The sequence below is a fragment of the Eulemur rufifrons genome, chromosome 25 (assembly GCF_041146395.1).
Source record: "Eulemur rufifrons isolate Redbay chromosome 25, OSU_ERuf_1, whole genome shotgun sequence".
NCBI classification, from domain to species: Eukaryota; Metazoa; Chordata; class Mammalia; order Primates; family Lemuridae; genus Eulemur; species Eulemur rufifrons.
Window position 1 is genome coordinate 17,170,082 of NC_091007.1, and position 20,982 is coordinate 17,191,063.

The 20,982-nt window shown below is 41.2% G+C and overlaps 1 protein-coding gene across 2 annotated transcripts in view; it reads right to left on the minus strand.

Annotated features, from left to right (window-relative positions):
• The window catches only part of PRTFDC1 (phosphoribosyl transferase domain containing 1), a 91,405-nt gene that overhangs the window by 66,666 nt on the left and 3,757 nt on the right, over positions 1-20,982 (minus strand). For both annotated transcript variants that reach the window (XM_069458852.1, XM_069458851.1), the window contains exons 2-3: positions 14,011-14,117; positions 8,913-9,096 (exon numbers count right to left, since the gene is read on the minus strand). In XM_069458852.1, the coding sequence (XP_069314953.1) occupies positions 8,913-9,096; positions 14,011-14,117 (291 nt within the window). The remainder of the gene's footprint in view (positions 1-8,912; positions 9,097-14,010; positions 14,118-20,982) is intronic.

The window sequence follows — 20,982 nt, forward strand, 5'->3', positions numbered from 1 at the left end:
CTCCTAAAAACTTTCTCTCGGTGCTGCCAGCAGGCAGGAATTATTGATGAATACAGAGCAGCGCACAAACAACATGGAGGAGGGAGCTAGTGTAACTATGGCTCGCTTAAAATAAAATTCCTCCCCAATTTTTTATACTTTTTTTTTTTTTTTGAGACAGAGTCTCACTCTGTTGTCCAGGCTAGAGTGCCGTGGTGTCAGCCTCGATCACAGCAACCTCCAACTCCTGGGCTCAAGTGATCCTACTGCCTCAGCCTCCCAAGTAGCTGGGACTACAGGCATGCGCCACCATGCCCAGTTAATTTTTTCTATATATTTTTTAGTTGTCCAGATAATTTCTTTCTATTTTTAGTAGAGACGGGGTCTCGCTCTTGCTCAGGCTGGTCTCGCACTCCTGAGCTCAAGCTATGCACCCGCCTGGGCCTCCCAGAGTGCTAGGATTACAGGAGTGAGCCACCATGCCCGGCCCCCAATTTTTAAAGCCTTGAAGTTAGAAGAAGATTTTCCTTTTTGCTCCCAGGTTGGCTAAGCAAACTGGTAGAAAATAAAGAGATCAGGGTGTTGCAGCCTGAATTGCATGTTATCCTCACATTGGATTATATATAAATTAATGAACTTTTAAACCAGGGCAACATTTAAGAGTGAATAAAGGAAAAAAAGCTTGGCAAATAATAAATCCACATGCAAAAAAAGCTGGCTGAAAAGTCGCTTGTTGGCACCCAACAATATTCTAAAATCCTATGTTTCTCCACTCTGAGTCCCTTAGAATAGATATTCCAAAGGGCCTCCCACCTCTACGCTGATAGAGCTTCCTTACAACACACTAAATCAGGCACCTCAAGGGGCAACTGAATTATGCCTGTGTCTCACACTCAGGAGTTGGTAAGCAGCTTGAAGCTCAAGGACCCTTTACAATCCTTCTGGATTTGTCTTCCCAAGACCAGCAAGCTCTCAGCGACTCCAGAGAGCAAGCAGGTGTGGTGAATGTTCCTGTCTTGGTGGGGAGTATCTCCATGGTATTAGGGGAGAAAGATGAAAAGGAAATCATAGCTTCCCATAGTTTATGGGAAAACCTAGTGTGAATATTTATTATTCATTTTCTTAGAGGGTACTTCTTCATAGTCCATTAACACAACATAGAAGACATTTCAGGGAAAAAAAATAAGCAAGTAATTGTTTATTAACAGATATCACTATTCTTCTAGCCATTATTAAAGCTGGCCTTAACCTGGTTAGTAAATGTCAAAATGAAATTTGGGAAAAAATGATGCTGATTCATTTGGTGAAATTTCCCTCCTTTTAGCCTAATATATCTCGACACATCTCTAGGGAGATAGGATATTTTTAGGGGTCACAATCTTGGGCTCTGGAGTCACAAACATAGATTTGAATACTAGACGCACCACTGGCGAGCTGCCTAACCTCGGGCATGTCACTTAACATCTCAGGCCTCAGTTTCCTCATCTGTAAAATGAATACAATAAGGCTAACTAATTGTTTCTTATTTTGTGTCTACTATTAAATCAATTGAGTTTTGCGTTTTCTTCATTTCTTTTCATCCTCTCTACTGGCTGGGAAGTTATATTAATACGTAACATTTCTATTTTTTCAATGGTTACCCTTAAATTTCTAACAGGCATACTTAAACTTGGAAGTCACCATCATCTCTATGCTCCTCCCGAATAATACAGAGGACTCATCATTCCCTCCTGTTTACAAACAAGTATGGACTGGTATGGACCAAAATTTGTCATAAATATTATTATTTCATTAATTATTTTAACCAGTCAAAACTTTTTCGATTTACCTACACACTTGTCAATTTCGTCGTATCATATTCATCCTTTTGGATTCAGTTTTCTTTTTACTAAAATATACCCTTTAGGAGGTGCTTTCACAGCCAGTGTTTGTTACTGGGCAACTCCTTTAGACTGTGATTACTGATGTCTTTATCCGGCATTCACATGAGATTAGTTGGATATGAAAAATCTAGCTTCACAATTATTTTCTTCCAGTATGTTGACAACACTACTCCTTGTCTTCTGATTTCTGTTGCTGCCTTTGAGAAATCTGTTGCAAGGACAGTGGTAATTCCTTTACGGACAATCTTTCTTTCCTTCCCAGTTGCTTTTACTATCTTCTTTCTGATGTTTTGTTTTGCAGTTTCACTAGGACATGTCTAGGTATAGACTTATTGTGCTCCCTGGGTCTGAATATTCTCGTCTGTCATCAGCTCTAGGACAGGATTAGACATTATCTTTTCAAAAACTGCCTCTCCTATTCTCTTTAGTCTTGCCTTAGAGAATTACTCTGTGACATATTTTGGGTCTGTCCATTCTATCCTGCATGTTCTATCCTCTTTCTTATTTTTCATCTCTATCTATGCTAACTCACGGGTAATTTTTTCAGATCTATCTTCCAGTTTGAAATTCACACCCATAATGGCATTCAATCATCTGTTTATCCTATCTATTGAGTTACTGTCTTATCCATTCAATTGCTATCTTTCTTCCTGGTAGACATTTTATTGTTCCACTTCTAAAAGTTCTCATTATTTTTTCTTTTCATGTTGTCTCACCTATTCTCTAAAATTCCTTAATTTATCCATTTAGTCATCTTAAGTGTAATTATTCTATATTCCCTTTCAGATTATTCATTTACCTCTCACTGCTATTTCTTTTCGCCAGCTGATCTTGCCTGGGAGGGATTGTTTCCATGCATCATTTATGATTTTGGTTTGTAAACTCAGGTTGAGGGAGGCTTTATCCGCAGGAATCCTGCCCAAGTTGTGATACATTCTCCAGAGAGGTGTTGGACTCGTTTCTACCAGGCACCCTGGGGGTATCACAGCCTGAGACCAATCTTAGTGTTAAATTCTCGAATTGGGGTTTCCCAGAATACGCAGGTAAGGTAATTAAAACCTGAAACTGACATGCAGTGCAGATTTGTGTTTAAAAATTCCCAGGGGATACCTACTTTCCCACCCCAGGACAAGTCAAGAAAGACAAGCTAGCTTCTTAGGGTCCCTCATCACTAAAAGGTGGATTTTCTTACCAAGGGAATGCATTGTTGAAGGCGCTGGCTTTATATAAGGGCCTCATTCAACTTCTCGTCTTACTTAGGTCCAAGGCTTTATCATTTTCTCCACCCCAAGTCCCTTAGAATACATGTTCCCAAAGGCCTCCCACCTGTTTCTGCATGTGAGTTAAATCTGACATGTGGTTAAGATTACTGAAGCTGACATTCTTCCTCTCCACCCCTGCTTCTGGGAGGTCCCAGTTCACACTTACACTCTGATTCTCACACTTCATTCCTGCGCCCTGGTTATCTTTTACCTTCTTATGAGCTCCAGGGAGCATAAAAAAGGCTTTTCTGTTACATTTCACCTAGCATTTTTAGGTGTTAGTAGCAGGGAGGATTTTAAGTTGTCTATTCCAGAAAGGTGCCACAAATTTTCCATCTGTTAAGCCACATGCATGTATTTGTATGAGAAAAAGAAAATAATTTTAGAATATATAGGCCAGGCACAGGGGCTCAGGCCTGTAATCCCAGTGCTTTGGGAGGCTGAGTGGGAGGATCACTTGAGACCAGGAGTTTAAGACCAGCCTGGGCAACACAGCGAGATCCCATCTCTACAAAAAAAATTAGCCTGGTATGGTGGCATGCACCTACAGTCCCAGCTACTGGGGAGGCTGAGGCAGGAGGGTTGCTTGAGCCCAGGAGTTGGCGGTTGCAGTGAGCTGAGATGGTGCCACTGCACTCTAGCCCGGGTAACAGAGCAAGACCCTGTCTCTATCAAATAAATAAATAAATAAATAAATAATAAAGTATGCAATGTCGCGGTAAAATGCAAATAGGTGCTCATGAAATGTGTATCTTTGGATTAAGAACAGCTGAAAAATGAAGCCCCATGGGTGAGTAAACTCTTATGAGGAGTAATTGCTACTTAATTCTTTGTTAAATAAAATACATACTGGATACCTTCACAGATTTTCTTGATATTGTAAGACAAGCTACTAAGTTCACCACTTGTGTGCATGTGGGATGTCAGACATGTAGGAAGTTCTCTTTCGGGCAACTTCCAGACTTTCTCAGGTAAGGCCACCATGTGTAAAAGGCAACTGTTGCATAATGATAGTAATAACATATGTATGTACTTAATATTTCTCCTACACATATTTTAGGAAAAAAATATAACCAATTCATTTATAAATGTTTGAAAACCTATTATTACTATCTTAGGGAACAGTAAAGTTTTGTGGAAAACCTTAGAAAATGCTGTGAGAAACGCTGATGTGCTACATAGGGCATAGGCTTGAGAGACAGATTGGTCTGGCCTCTGATGCATTTTCTGCTATTTATTGGCTGTGTGACATTAGGTGAGTTAATTAACCTCTCTGAGTCTCCATTTCCTCACGGGTAAAAGAAGAGATGAGAAATAGCCAGCACGGTTGCAGTCAAGATTAAATGAGATGATAAATTCATCTAGCGAGTGCTGATTGAACATTAATAGGAACACAGAAGGAAGGATGGAAGGAGAGAAAGAAAAAAGAAAGGGAAGGAAAAAGAAAAACTTGAAATGTTAAGGAATTCAGGCTGCCACTGTCCCTCGGTTCATTAAAGAACACGAGTATGTCAGCCACGCCTTCCAATAATAAATCAGTCGAATGCTCATTTCAAAGCAATCCTTGTCTAGATTGCTACCATTCGTGCAAACTCATTGCATATCTTATGGAAAGGTTAATATAACAACAAAGGCAAGTCAAATTGCCTAGAGCCCCGAGATGTTTGCAGCCATCCGTCCCCCAGGAAGGTCCCTGTGGAAGACACCAGGCAACTGAGACCTTTCTGGGAAAAAGCTCCGAAAGCAACTTAGGAATGCTGAGGGCTGAGATACGGAGAAGCATCGCCTCTCAGTCAAATGAACTTTCTTCTTTTTTTTTCCTCAAAAAAGAAATGTAAAAAGAATCACCAGGCAACAGGGTAACAAGGAGTAAAAGTACACAATGCAGTTGACCAGCACCCACAGCAGCACACAGAGCCCCGATCTCCACCCACCGCCACCAGAAACTTCTAAGGGCATAAACAATGCTTTAGCGGCTGTTGTTTCTACCCAGATGGCCTTGAGATGCCTTCGCCCGTGAGTCTGGAGCTATGCAGGAGCACCGACGCCCTCAGGGCAGAGCGAGCTGTCCTGTGCCCCTTATTTGGTGGTGTTTATTAGTTTGGGCTTTTTTTAATTGGTCCCTGCTCTCAGGGATGCTGAAGGAGCTCCAATGTGTAAAGGGATGGTGAGCGCGAGTCTACCTGACACAGCGACGTAATTCATCTCTGGATGGGGACAGCTCGCGGTTCACGCCACACCCAGGACGATGTTTATGGGTTTTCCACCCACTTCTGAGGGTGTTTAGTTAGGAGGAAAGCGTGCCCGGAGTGAGCAGGCAGGCTTTCACGTGAAGGAATCTCCCACGACATGATACGTGTCACCTTGGTAACGGACAAGAGGAGGACCATTTGGGAAGAAGGGAAGAGAAGAGACACCACAAGCATCCTTGGGTCCTACAGGACATAAGGTGTGGGACCGAAGCTAAGATACACAGTGTGTGGGACTGGATGGGGGAGGTGGCGGAGACCTGATGTCAACTACTGCCTTCCTCGGCCACCAGAACTCTGCGCAGGAACTCCCGCATCCGTGTCCCCAGGAAAAATACGTTCATTTGAAAATATCTGTCGAGATGAAGTGCTAATGATCACAGTGTCACCGGAGTTTTAGAAATGCAAATGTTTGTTCTGAACTAGTATCACATAAACATGAGTTAACAGGGTGCGTAAGTGTTAGAATGTGCAACTCTTGGTGAAAACCTTAGTAATATAAAGAGAGGTTGTTTAGAGAAATAGACAATGAAATGGCATGAGAAATTAGAAAGAGATAGCAGTATTGTTTAATTTGACATAAATTACAATGGTGTTAGTTTCAGCAAGGTCTGACTAAATTCTGGGCCTTAGAACCAGCCCTCAACAAATTTAAAAGAATTGGGGGCCCGGCGCAGTGGCTCACGCCTGTAATCCTAGCACTCTGCGAGGCCGAGGCAGGAGGATCGCTCAAGGTCAGGAGTTCGAGACCAGCCTGAGCAAGAGCGAGACCCTGTCTCTACTAAAAAAATAGAAAGAAATTATCTGGACAACTAAAAATATGTATAGAAAAAATTAGCCGGGCATGGTGGCACATGCCTGTGGTCCCAGCTACTCGGGAGGCTGAGGCAGGAGGATCGCTTGAGCCCAGGAGTTTGAGGTTGCTGTGAGCTAGGCTGACGCCACAGCACTCACTCTAGCCAGGGCAGAAGAGTGAGACTCTGTCTAAAAAAAAAAAAAAAAAAAAAAGGAATTGAAATCATACGAAGTATGGTTTCTGCAACAGAATTAAACTAGAAACAACACAGAAATATCTTTCGAAAATCCCCCAAATGTTTGAAAATTAAGCAACGTGAGATAACCAGAGTGAAGGAGGATGTCACAAGAGAAATTAGAAAATAGTCTGAACTGAGGGAAAATGAACACGATATATCAACATTTGTGGAATGTAGCCAGAAATGTGAAGACTTAGGTAAAATGGACAAATGCCTTGAAAGACACAAACTATTAAAGTTTACACAAGACGAAAAATAACCTGAATACTACTGCATCTACAAAAGAAATTGAATTCCTAGTTAAAAATCTCTGAAAAAACTCCAGGCCAAGATATTAACAGTTTTACTGGTGAATGCTACCAAATATTCTTGACCCTTATACCACGTTAAAAACTTAAGACAACATGGCTCAGAGACATAAATTTAAACTTAAAAATATGAAACTTCTCCTTTAAAAACAGAAAGAAAATCTTTGACCTTAAGTTAGGGAAAGATTTCTTAGGTATACCAAAAGAAAAAAACTATATTCTACTCTTTCAAAAAAAAAAAAAAAAAAAAAAGCACTGGACTGAAAATGAAAAAACAACTCATTGACTGGAAACTATATTCAAAAAATATATCTAATAAAGGATTCATGGCCAAAATATATAAAGAACTCTCAAAACTCAATAATAAGAAAACAATCCAATTAAAAAAATGAGCAAGATATTTGAACAAACACTTCATCTAAAAAACCATATGAATAGCAAATAAGCAGATGAAAATATGTTCAAAATATGTTCATTATTCCCTGGGGAAATGCAAATTAAAACCACAATGAGATACCTAATCAAATAGGTAAGATAAAAAAAAAATAAAGAAAAACCGATAATACCAAATGCCGTCAGAAATGTGGAGCAACTGAACTCTCACGTCTTGCTGGTGGGAATTCAAAGTGATTCAATCCCTTTGGAACACAGTTTGGCAATTTCTCATACACACTCATCATATGACGACCATCTCGCCCCTAAATGTTTACTCAAGGGAAATGAAGACGTAAGTACACACAAAAACAGCTTTATTTATAATCACCCCAAAATGGAAACACCCCAAATATCCTTCAGCTGATGAATGGATTACAAAACTGTCATATCCATGTAATGGAATCCTACGTAACATTAAAGAGAAAGGGGCTACTGACACACATGATACAGATGAATTTCAAATGCATTATGTTAAGATTTGCAGATTTACTAGGGCTACATGGTATATAATTATATTTAGATGACATTATGCAAAAATCACACCTTTAGGAAAACATAGCAGTGGCTGCCAGGGCCTGGGGTTTGGGGAAGGTTGACTGCAAAAGACACAAGGGCATTTTTTTACAATAAGGAAATGTTCTGTATCTCAACTGTGGTGATTTATGTGACATGCATTTGTTGAAACTCGCAGAACTGTAAACTAAAAGGATGAGTGCTACTGCATGTACATGATATCTCAATAAACCTGACTTTAACATTCAAAAGATTTTAAAAGGTTTTTTTTTTTTTAAGCTATTAACCAGGGACAAATACGACAAGGATCAGAGCCAAGTGAATGAGAAAAATCTTGTAAGAAGAAAGCACAGGAATTTAACTCAGGACAAAAGGAATCTAAAGAGAGCAGCTGAGGGCAGCTCTAGGAACAGAGAGTGGTCCCCAGCCTACAGCCAGCAAGGAAATGGGGACCGAATCCGGCCAACAGCCAGTGTTCTTGGAAGAAGACCCCAAACCTCAGAGGATATCAAAACCTCGGCTAATATCTCAATTTCAGCCTGGTAAGACTCTGAGCAGAAAACCCAGCTACGCCATGCCCAGGTTTCTGACCTGCAAATACCGTAAGATGATCAACATGTGTTGGTTTACAGCCACCAAGTTTAGGTGATTTTGTCACACAGCAATAGAAAGCCAGTTCCAAGAGTGATTAATGAATTAAAATGTGTCAAGCTAGTTTGGTCAATGAGAATACGTTCATGGTTTGACCCCAAGAGTTTCTTACCCAAAAGTAAGTTTTAATAATTTACTGTACATTAAATAAAAAAGCATCACACGGCTTCCCTTTTCTAACTCCAGGCCAAGACTGCAGCCACCTAAGTATACTAAGTCTCCTCTCTGGGCTGGACACCTTGCCACAGGTCAGGCCTCCAGGCCCAACGGTGACATCCAGTGCAGAAACACATCAGTGTTCACACACTGACCACGCTCATTTGTGAGGCTGGGCACCCGCAAATAACCACTGTGCTGTATCTCCATAAAAGAATGCACGAATCATTCCTGAAGAGTCCTTCCATCTATGTGAAAATAGAGAAAGGGTCCCCCAACATCCAAAGAATATTATTTGAATTCTTATAGTAGGTTGTAGTGTTCTTGCCAATTAAAAAAAAAATTACACTCTTCGTTTTCATTAACATTACTGATTCTTTTATGCTAAAGCATGGTTACATCAAAACATTGTGCAATGAAAGTAAAACTTGGAACAACTTACCCGGTAACTTTTTAGTCTGATGAAATCAACCTTCATGGAGATAAATCGATCGGAATTTCGGCTGATGTTCTTAAGGTGCTCTACGAGATCGGCACAGAATTTGTAACCTCCTTTGAGCACACACAGGACCATGATGTCACTATATCCTATGTCTTTCATAATATCCTTAGCCAGCCGCTCGATTCTGAAAGAACGGATACAAGATATATATTAAAGCACAACCTCTTCTGAGTATTTCTGTTGCTTTAATAAAAATGCATGACGCATTGTACATAGTAGATTACTCAGGGGAAGGTAGAGAAAAGCTTAGGAAACAGAAACCTACAGACAGAAAAGCTTTGTTAAGGTTGGACACAGAGAGGGTGTTCAAAACATACTTCTGATGGCCACATCATCAATGGTACATTCTTGTTCCTCTGTGTCACAAAAATTATTAAGGTGTAAAACATAATGTGAAAAATCATGACTGCTATTACTCTATCACTACAAAGCCTGGCTGTTACCCTTAACAATGTTACGATAGTATTTGGTGATATGATGCTCATTTTATAGCAGAGAAGAAGGAAATGGAGAGTGACTCACCCACCTTACGGCATCCTAGGACACCGGAGGAAAAGTCAAACCCACGGTAACTACCAAAAGAATAACAGGTATCTTATATTTAACAGAGGTAGCATGCATTGCCTACGTGAAAGCTGCCCCAGAGTACCCCGGCAGGAGGCGGCATTTCCATGGACCGCCATGAAAAGGCCGCCCCCTGGAGTTGTGCGGTGTGATCTGGCAGCAGCCCTGCCACGTGCTACCTCATTTGGAAGTTGCCCTTGTATTGTTTTCTAATTGTTTCATGTCTATAAGTCCATTGCCCACATGCCATACAACATTAAAACCTTAAATGGAGGCCGGGCGCGGTGGCTCACGCCTGTAACCTGGCACTTGGGCGGCCGAGGCGGGAGGATTGCTCGAGGTCAGGAGTTCAAGACCAGGCTGAGCAAGAGCGAGACCCCGTCTCCACTAAAAATAGAAAGAAATTAACCGGACAACTAAAAATATATAGAAAAAATTAGCCGGGCATGGTGGCGCATGCCTGTAGTCCCAGCTACTCGGGAGGCTGAGGCAGAAGGATTGCTTGAGCCCAGGAGTTTGAGGTTGCTGTGAGCTAGGCTGATGCCACGGCACTCTAGCCCAGGCAACAGAGTGAGACTCTGTCTCAAAAAAAAATAAATAAATAAAAAACAAACAAAAAAAAAACCTTAAATGGAGACAAGATCTAAGGCACATATTTAAAAAAAAAAAAATCCCCACTGGTACTTCAACTAGAATTAGATCTAAAATAGATGAACTGAGGCCGGGCGTGGTGGCTCACGCCTGTAATCCTAGCACTCTGGGAGGCCGAGGTGGGCGGATCGTTTGAGCTCAGGAGTTCGAGACCAGCCTGAGCAAGAGCGAGACCCCATCTCTACTAAAAATAGAAAGAAATTATATGGACAGCTAAAAATATATATAGAAAAAAATTAGCCGGGCATGGTGGTGCATGCCTGTAGTCCCAGCTACTCGGGAGGCTGAGACAGGAGGATCGCTTGAGCTCAGGAGTTTGAGGTTGCTGTGAGCTAGGCTAACGCCACGGCACTCACTCTAGCCAGGGCAACAAAGCCAGACTCTGTCTCAAAAAAAAAAAAAATAAATAAATAAATAAAAAAATAAAATAAAATAGATGAACTGAATTATATATATAATATATGCTACATATGTATATATACAATACATATTTTATGTGTGTGTGTGTCCACATACATACACGCATGCACATAGAATGGTAGCCATGGTTTCAGGCAATGTTTTTCTAAATATGACCATCAAAAAATGTACATCAGACTATCTGGCGTGCTCCTTAAAAAGGGACATTTGTTTTCAGCATGATGGAGTAAGGAGGTCAGCACACCCTCTCCACTAAAAACAACTATAGATCTGGACAAAAACATCAAAAACAACCATCTCAGCACTCTGGAAATCAACCAAAGGCATGCAACAAATGGAGAGGCATTTCATCACGAACACACGAGCACGTAGAAACAGCACGAGTCTGTGGCATTCTTGCCTGGGCATGCTCCCCTCACCCCCACCTCCAGCACTGCCCAAGGGAGCGCCCCTGATTGGGAACACTGTAAGCTGAAGTGGCCATCTCAGTAGCTCAGCTCAATTACCCTGGGGTGTGACCCCCTTTGAGCAATGAACTGGCGGCTAGCTGGGTATTTAATAGGGAGTTTGGGGGGTTTGACAGTCATAGAGCAGGGGTATACAATAAGTTCTTTGTATGTGTCCAGTTGACCAGAGGCTGTGCATACGCACAGCAGAGACGAGAGTGAACCCAAGCCACCCACACATCCTTGGACAATGGAGGCTGTATGCACGTGCAGAGGACGCACAAGAGAGCCTGACTTGGAAAAGGTTGGAAATTTGAATATGTTTGCCAGCCCATACACACGTCCATCAGCAGAGAGTGGGAGCTTTACTAGCTCAGAGGGTTTGCGCACAACTTCTAACCAACCGTGGGCTGAACACTGAGCTATTCAGACACAGGGTGAACCCTCGTAAGTTAAGGTTTAAAAATGAGAACAAGAAAAATCAACTACACAGTTATCAGAGGCCACACATTGAGGGGAAGACACATTTCACAGAGCAGAAGACAAAAAAAGAAACAAAGAACAATAGCAATGAATAGTTATTAATACAAATATGATAGATACTAAACTGATTATATCATAATCACTTTAAAAATGAATGGTCTAAATACACCAATTAAAAGACAGAGACTGTCAGACCTAACTATGTGTTGCCTACAAGGAACCCATTTTAAATATCAAGACACAGACAGATTAAAAAAGTAAAGAGCTAGACAAAGACATGCCATGCTAACACTAATCAAAAGAAAGCTGGAGTAGCTACATTAACTTCAGACAGAGCAAACTTCAGGGTAGGGAAAATTATTAGGAAAAAGGAGGGATGTTACATAATGATAAAGAGGTCAATTCCCCAACAAGACATAACAATCGTTAATGTATATGTTCCTAACAACAGAGTGTCAAAAAACTGATAGAACTGCAAGGAGAAATAGACAAACCTACCATTGCATTTGGAGACTCAGACAACCCCACCGTCAGTAACTGGCAGATTCAAGTCAGAAAAGAAGTGAGGACACAGCTGAACTGAGCAGCACCATCAACCAACTGAATCTCACTGATGTGTACAGGCTACTTCATCCAACAACAGCAGAACACACATTCTTCTCAAAAGACACCAATGGGAAAATGAAAAGACAAGCCAAAGACTGGAGAGAAATATTTGCAAATCATATATCTGATAAAGGACTTGTACCCAAAAACTATAAAAAACTCTTACAACTCAGTAAGACGACAAACCACTGAAGACAAATCTCTTTATTCCTAATAATTTTCCCTACCCTGAAGTCTGCTCTGTCTGAAATTAATACAGCTACTCTAGCTTTGTTTTGATTAGTGTTAGCATGGCATGTCTTTGTCTGTCCCTTTACTTTTAATCTGTCTGTGTCTTTATATTTAAAATGGGTTCCCTGTAGGCAACATATAGTTAGATCTTTTTTTTTTAATCTCCTCTGACAGTCTCCACCTTTTAATTGGCAAAAGACTTGAATAGACATTTTTCCAAAGAAAACATATGAATAGCCAACAAGTACACTAATGATTAGGAAAATACAAATTAAAACCACAATGAGATACCATTACACACCCACTAGAATGGCTGTAGTGTTAAGGACAGATAATACTAAATGTTGGCAAGTATGTGGAGAAACTAGAATCCTCATACATTGCTGGTGGGAATATAAAATGATGCAACCACTTTGGAAAATAATTGATAGTTTCTCTTACCAGAAAACCCAGAATTCTACTCTAAGAAATCCATCCAAGAGAAATGAAAAGACATATCCACACAAAGACTTATGTGTGAATATTGATAGAAGCATTCTTCACAATAGCCAAAAATTAGAAAGCAAATGTCTATCAACTGGTGAATCAATTCTTAGATAATATGTGATCTCATTTATATAAAAATGTCCAGGAAAGACAAATTTATGGAGAAAGAAAGCAGATTAGTGACTGCCTGATGCTGGGGGTGAGAGCAGAAAATACTGCAAACAAACTATCTAGGATGATGGAAACTGGATTGTGGTGATGGTTGCTCAGCCATAAAAATTCACTAAAAGCCATTAAATCAGTCGCTTACAGTGGGTGAATTTTGTACAGTCGTATGTAAATTACATCCTAATAAACTGATTTTAATGGAAAGGATGGGCATTCCTGGCCCTACCCAAGACCACACTGATTCAGAATTTCTAGTCATAAAATTTAACAATACGAATTTTAATGAGTTCACTGGGTGATTCTCCTATACAGAAAAAAAGATTAGGGTAACCTTACCTGGGGCTCAATCATGTTCTAGATCAGGATGCAATTAATTTACATCATAAAATCCAGGTAAGAAACGCAGGAATTTGTTTAAACGAGGGGCTTCCCAAATTGGGGTGTTAAGGGAAATCTCTTCCAAGAGTTTTGAAGAGGTGAATTGAGTACAAAGTCTCTCTTTGCACAAAAAAAGGTGGTTTACTTGTTAAAGTCAAATTAATTTCTTTTTCTCTTTTTTTCTTTCTCTGCCATTATTTCAGCACCTTGAACACGTTAATGTTTGTTTTGAATTGCCAACTGTGAGATATAGCATTTTGGGAAATGCACATTTTTCCCAAATTTATTTGATCATGGAACTTTCCTCCCCTCTAAAGATGAGCCTTGTATTCCCTGGAAAAGCCATCTTAGGACATCGTTATTTTGAGGCTGTTACTTATAATAGCTTATGTATGTACACCCTTCTTACAATTCCCCCTGAACAAATGTCCAGGTAAACTGTTCAGCTAAAGCATAAATTCATTTTGTTTCAAATTCACTGCCCTATAAAAGTTCTCTCTACTTCTATAAAGAGGAAATGAGGAACATAAAGCATATTATATGATTCACACAAGACTGGACCAGCCCAGCGCAGGACCAAGACTGACACAGGAAATCACACTCACCTGTCCACAATGATGCCGTGAGGTATAAGGACGTATTCCAAATCTCCATAGTAGTGCTGTGGGTATGTGAATAAATTCAAGTCATACCCTGGCCAGTTGTCCATAATCTGTAAATCAAAGTATTTGATTACGGTACTTTTCATTGGAAATTTATTTTTAAAACATAAACAAACAACAACAACAAAGTATCATTTGAGAGACAACTCTATGAAAAGCTCACTGGGACAAGGTTATTTGTTTATTGCAACGCCTCTATATTTATTATACCCGGGAAGCAGACAGTCAAACAAGTACTTGCAATGAAGTTAGATGCATTTTATGATAGGATAACTGCAGTGGTCTGTGAGGGGACCTAATTCTTGATAAATATTTAAACACAATGAATTTGGCTCTTAGTAGGATTTTTTTTTGTTTAAATTATACTTTCATAGTTTCTCCAATCAAATCATACTCTTTTTATATTGTAGTCTTTCAAATTTGTTTATTATCCTGATGTGATAAATGTAAAGTAAAAGACTTAGTAAAGTGAACAGAGTGCTGTATTCCTAACATCATATGACACAAATATAAAGTTAATGTCTTATAGCTAACCTGATAGTTTGTTTATAAGAGTGCATATGTGTAAATATGTAACTTCCATCTAAATTATATAAGTATCACGACTATGTTACAATAAATATTTGTAATTTTATAATATATACAGTATCATGAATATAAGGTATTATATACACTATTACATTTCTATTCATTGTAAACGCCTCATCTGCCTGGGAAAGAATGACGTACTAAAAGTACATATCTCCTGGGATTAGAGTGGACCCAAACTTTTGAGTGATCCAGTCATTATAGTCTTTAAAAGGATGTACTACGGCAGAAACTTAAGCCAGGCCTATTGGAAACTGACGGTCCAGAAAATTGGCCTATTCATATAGTGTCTAGCCCGAGAGCAAGTCTTCCTCCTGCAAGTTTTATGGGTAGAACAGGAAAGGGGGGCTGGGGGAGAAAATGAAGGTGAAGTTGGAGTTGCTTTTACTTTCAGATCATCAAGAAAATATGCAGCGATGCATATTTTTTATGCACGTTCAAACCATACTGTAGCTGTACGCTAGCTTCCTGTCCTTTAGTCACTCCTGCACACTCTCATCAAACTCCTCCGTCCAGCTTTGAGCTTCCCAGGCCTTTCAAAAGGCAGATCCATCCCAAGTTTCCAGCCAAGCTCCCTGCACCCTCCCTTCCTGGCCCTGGGATGCTCTGTAGTCAAGTCACGGTCTTTCCCAGCTCCAGGTTTCATTCATTTGTCTGTGTGCACCCTGCACCCTTTCCCTTTCTTTCCCCATCTACTTCTCAAGTATAACAAACTCGGCCCCCTGTTCAGAAGCTCAGCTCAGATCCCACTGGTTCCTTGAGGCCTTGCAGACTGTTCCTGCCCTCTCAGCTTCTTTCCCAAATTCCTGGTGCCCCCTTGCAGCTCTCTGTTCTGCCAAAAACTCCACTTCAGGCTCCCTGGGAAGACGCCCGGCCCTTCAGTCTGACCCATTTGCTGTTGTTTTAGAACCCAGTCATGCTCCACTTGGTGCTGCGGCATTCCCTGCTTCTACCTTCCTCCTCGCGCAGGACTCAAAACCAGTTCCCCTTTGCTAGGGTATTGGAAGGGGAGCTTATGGTCTAGCCCCACTCACCCCCATCCCAGTTCCGGGTTCTGCAATGCCGGCCAAACCAACTCATGATACTTCTCCCCGAATTTATCACTTCCCTGTCTCAGGAAAGGGCAATTCATTGCTCCAGTTGCTCAGACCAAAACCTTAGAGTTGTTGCTGACTCTTTTCTTTTATCCTTCTCATGCAACCCATTAGCCAATTCTACCTTCAATTCCCTCAAAATTTTAGCCAGGACCACCTCTCAGCATCTCCCCCGCTGTCTGCTGCCGCCAGTCCATGCCACCGTCATTTCTCCCTGGCCTACCCTGGTCTCTTTGCTTCTACTTTTGGAGCCCCTACACATGGCAGCTGGAGTGCTCCTTTAAAAATATACATCACGGAAAGATACCCCATGCTCACGGATTGGAAGAATCAAAATTGTTAAAATGTCCGTACTAGCCAAAGCAATCTACAGATTCAATGCAATTCCCATTAAAATACCAATGACATTTTTCACAGAAGTAGAAAAAATAATCCTAAAATTTACATGGAACCACAAAAGACCCAGAATAGCCAAAGCTATCCTGAGCAAAAAGAACAAAACTGGCTGACTTCAGATTATACTACAGAGCTGTAGTCACCAAAACAACATAGTACTGGCATAAAAACATACACATTAGACCAATGGAACAGAACAGAGATCCCAGAAATAAATCCAGACATCAGTAGTAAACTCACCTTCGACAAAGGTGCCAAGAACATACAGTGGGGAAAGGACAGTCTATTCAGTAAATGGTGCTGGGAAAACTGGGTTTCCATATGCAGAAGAATGAAACTAGACCTTTATCTCTAGACATATACAAAAATCAAATCAAAATGGATTAAAGACTTAAATCTAAGACCTGACACTATGAAACTACTAGAATAAAACACTGGGGAAATGCTTCAGGACATTGGTCTGGGCAAGGACTTCCTGAGTAACACCCCCAAAGCACAGGCAACCAAAGCAAAATTGGACAAATGGGATCACACCAAGCTAAAAAGCTTCTGCACAGCAAAGGAAACAATCAACAGAGTGAAGAGACAACCGGCAGAATGGGAGAAACATTTGCAAACTAACCGTCCCACAAGGGATTAATAACCAGAACATACAAGGAGCTCTAACAACTTGATAAGAAAATATCACATAATCTGATTAAAAAATGGGGAAAGATCTGAATAGACATTTCTCAAAAGAAGACATACAAATGACCAACTGGTATAGGAAAAATGCCCACCATCATTAGTCATCAGAGAAATGCAAATCAAAACTACAATGATATATTGCCTCACTCCAGTTAAAATGGCTTTTATCAAAAAGACAGGCAAATGTAAATTAGTGCAACCACTATGGAGAACAGTAGGAAGGTTCCTCAGAAAACTAAAAATAGGACTACCATATCATTCAGAAATCCCCCTGCTGGGCATATATCCAAAGGATGGGAATTCAGTACATCGAAAAGATACCTGCACTTCTGTGTTTACTACAGCACTATTCACAATAGCCAAACTATGGAATCAACCTAAGTGTCCATCAGCAGATGAACGGATAAAGAAATTGTGGTACATACACACAGTGGAATATCCTATAGCCACAAAAAATGAAATCCCGCCATTTGCAACAACATGGATGGAACTGGAGAACATTATGTTAAGCGAAATAGGCCAAGCACAGAAAGACAAGTCTCTCCTGTTCTCATTCATATGTGGGAGCTAAATATTAAAAACAATTGATTTCATGGAGACAGAGAGTAGAATGACAATTACCAGATGCTGGGAAGAGTAGCAAGGAGTGGGGGATGAGGTGGGGATGGTTAATGGGTACAAATATGTAGTTAGATATGAACAATATCTGATACCACGACAAAGGGACTATAATCAACAATAAGTTAGGGTTATACTTTAACAATAACCAAAAGAGTAGAATTGGAATGTGCCTAACACAAAGAAATGATAAATGCCCGAGGTGATGGGAGACCCTAATTACCCTGATTTGATGAATTCACATTGTATGCTTGTATCAAAACATCGCACGCACGTACCCGATAAAGATATACAATTATCATGTACCCATAATAATTAAAAATAAAAAAATTTAAAAAGCCATACATCACGTCATGGCAACCTTCTCACATTGTTTTCAAGGCCTGTCATTTCGCTCGGAGTACAACCCACCAGGGTCTACCTGTGCGACTCATCCCTGGCGCCCCTCCTCCTCCGCGTCAGCCTCCAGTCTGCCAAGCATCCTTCCTGCTCCTGAGCGTCGCCCCTGCTATTTCTTTTGCCTGCAATGCTCTTCCTCCAGACACTCACACGGCTGTCCTGTGCTCCTTTCAAGTCTCCATTCAATGCCGTTTCCGCAGAGGGGCCTTCCCTGACCCTCGCAGCATGTTCTACCACTGCACGTGACATGTGTGTGCACGAGTGTGTTTCTCCACCCACAGGAATGTCAGCTCCTGCTGGCAGAAACTTTATCTTCCAGAACGCTGACCTGGAGTATGGTAGTTGCTCAAAAATGTTAAATAAATGAATGACAATCTCCACCCACGAGCCACCCGACTACCTGAACTCCAGCCTCAACTCTCAGTTTGTCTCCTCGGGATAAAGAGCACCGCTGTTCAAGGCTCCAGAGATTTATGTCTGTCATATCCACGGACCAACTGATGGCCGACTGAGGTGTGGCAACTGCGTGTTTGAAAAGCATCGCAATTGCTCTACCTCCACCAGCAATCTGGCTGGTGGGACTGCTGAGTTGGCACAGAGATACTCTGGTTCTCACCCTGGGAACTCCTTGGGGCCACTGTAACCTCCAACACTACCGGGCTGGCCAGAGCTGGCCAGAGCTGGGACTACCAGGACAGCCTTTGGCAGGGCATGGTCAAGACCGCACAAGGAGAACCATGACCAACACCAGGCCCCAGGGAGATCATCCAAACGTACAGCGCCTTCCAGATCACACACACTGCACACTCCATTTCCTGGAGCCCTCGCACTGGTGGCCCCATTAACCAGTGGTCTCCTGAGCTCATCCCTCCACCCATGCAAACCCACCACTGTCTCCCATTCTGGTCGAATCTCAGTGACTACTCTCTCTACTCCATGTTCAAGAGTTTGGCTCTGACACCTAATACTGTGATGTCAGGGGAATGATTTACCCTCCCTGAGACTCAGTTTCTCCCTCCTTTAAATAAGACACACTAAAACCTAAGGACAGAGTTGTTGGGAGGATTAAAAGAGATAGAACAGATAATAGACTTAGAGTGATAATACACTACCTGGTGATGGTAAGTGCTTAATAAATGGTGACCAAAAAAGCAAAGGTGACAAGAATGCCAAAAATGAATGCTAAAAAAAGGAGGGAAGATGATAAGAAAATGACAAATAAAACAAACCATAAAAATGATAATCTGTATGTAGCTCAGAGGCAGCATGGAACAGCGGTCAAGAGCGTGGGCTTGCAAGTTTGACACCCCTGGGGCAAGTGTGCCAGCCGCGGGACCTTGGGCAGGTTACGTTCTCTAAGTGCCAGTGTATTCATTTTACATTTTAAGTGCCTGTCTCATCCCGCTATGGTGAGTGTTAAATAAGAGAGAGAATGGATATGAGACTCACATCAGCATCCAGTCTACAGTACTTCTGCAATAAGTGTTAACCTTTTAGATGTACTGAAACATCAATCATTTAATTACAAATTATATGCTTTAATTCATCTAAAGAAAGGCCTCAGGCCGGGCGCGGTGGTTCACGCCTGTAATCCTAGCACTCTGGGAGGCCGAGGTGGGCGGATCGTTTGAGCTCAGGAGTTCGAGACCAGCCTGAGCAAGAGCGAGACCCCATCTCTACTAAAAATAGAAAGAAATTATATAGACAGCTAAAACTATATATAGAAAAAATTAGCCGGGCACGGTGGCACATGCCTGTAGTCCCAGCTACTTGGGAGGCTGAGGTAGGAGGATTGCTCGAGCCCAGGAGTTTGAGGTTGCTGTGAGCTAGGCTGACGCCATGGCACTCTAGCCTGGGCAACAGAGCGAGACTCTGTCTCAAAAAAAAAAAAAGAAAGAAAGAAAGGCCTCAAACCTATTTGCCAAAGTCTTTTCACCTTAGTAAAAGCTATAAATTTAAAAGTAAAGAAATGTATTTCTCTATAACTGTTCCACAATCCAAATTGGCCATTATTTCCAGTTAATCTGAAGTGGTGAGTTTTCACCTGTTGAGATGAAAGTCAATCAGAGGTGATGGAACTACCGGTTTAGGCTTTGTTATCCTAAATGGTGCATGCAAATCGTGTTGCCAGTAAGTGCAAACCTGGAGGAATGGGGCTTGCTGGGAACTGTAGATAATTATGTTATTCACTTGCTTTTTAAAAAATCAAAACAAGAAGCCTTTAAATAGTTTCAGTATCACAGATAATATGCTCTAAGTTTATCCAGCACAATGCTTTCTCTGTTCAAAGAGGCAAAATGTCACCAAGCTGGAGAAGTGACAAACACTTTATCTGAGTCATTTTATACAACATCCAAATCCCAGAACCAATTCTGATTCTCTTCTCTTTACTGAAGATACATTGAAAATCTTCTTTCTAAGTCATTAAAAACATATATATATATATATATATATTTGCTTAGCCTATTTCTTGCATGATGTTTCAGGTTTGGTTTGGTTTGGTTTTGTTGTTGTTGGTTTTTTTTTTTTTTGTCCCAGGGAGAAAAATCATTTGGAAATACATATAAGAAACTAATCTCTGTTTCTCTCTCGTGCTGAGCTGCACACATTTGGCCTCCTGGCCGCTAGTTTGCATGTTCCTGTCTGTCCACACAAGCAAAGAGGAAGGGAGTCTCATCCCTTAGCGCTGATTCAAAGAATCCCAGAAAGGAACGTCCACTGGCCCTGCCGCAGAGCCAGGGAGGGAGCTGCCCTGGGATGGCCCCACCCAGGAACCACACATTTGAAACAATGGGTAGACTTGGTTTGCTAAAAGAAGGTTCCCACGTTCTGCTAGCCGAGGAATGCAGAAAGCACAACAGGCCAGATATCTTGTATCCATATACCTTCTTCCTCTGTTGCAGTGGGTTCTGGCCCTCAGAAGGTAAAACTCATCACGACCTAGTAAAGCCATGCTTGAGATGGATGACTTATCTTGGATGCTGCCCTATTTGCACTGGGGGACTGGGGGACGTCAACCACAACAGACACCACAATCATTTCAGATTTTTCTCTTCTCCTTATTCCTGCCAAACTCATGTGCACACGTACTAACTATGGCTCTTTTGATGATGCTTTGGTTAAAAACCAACCA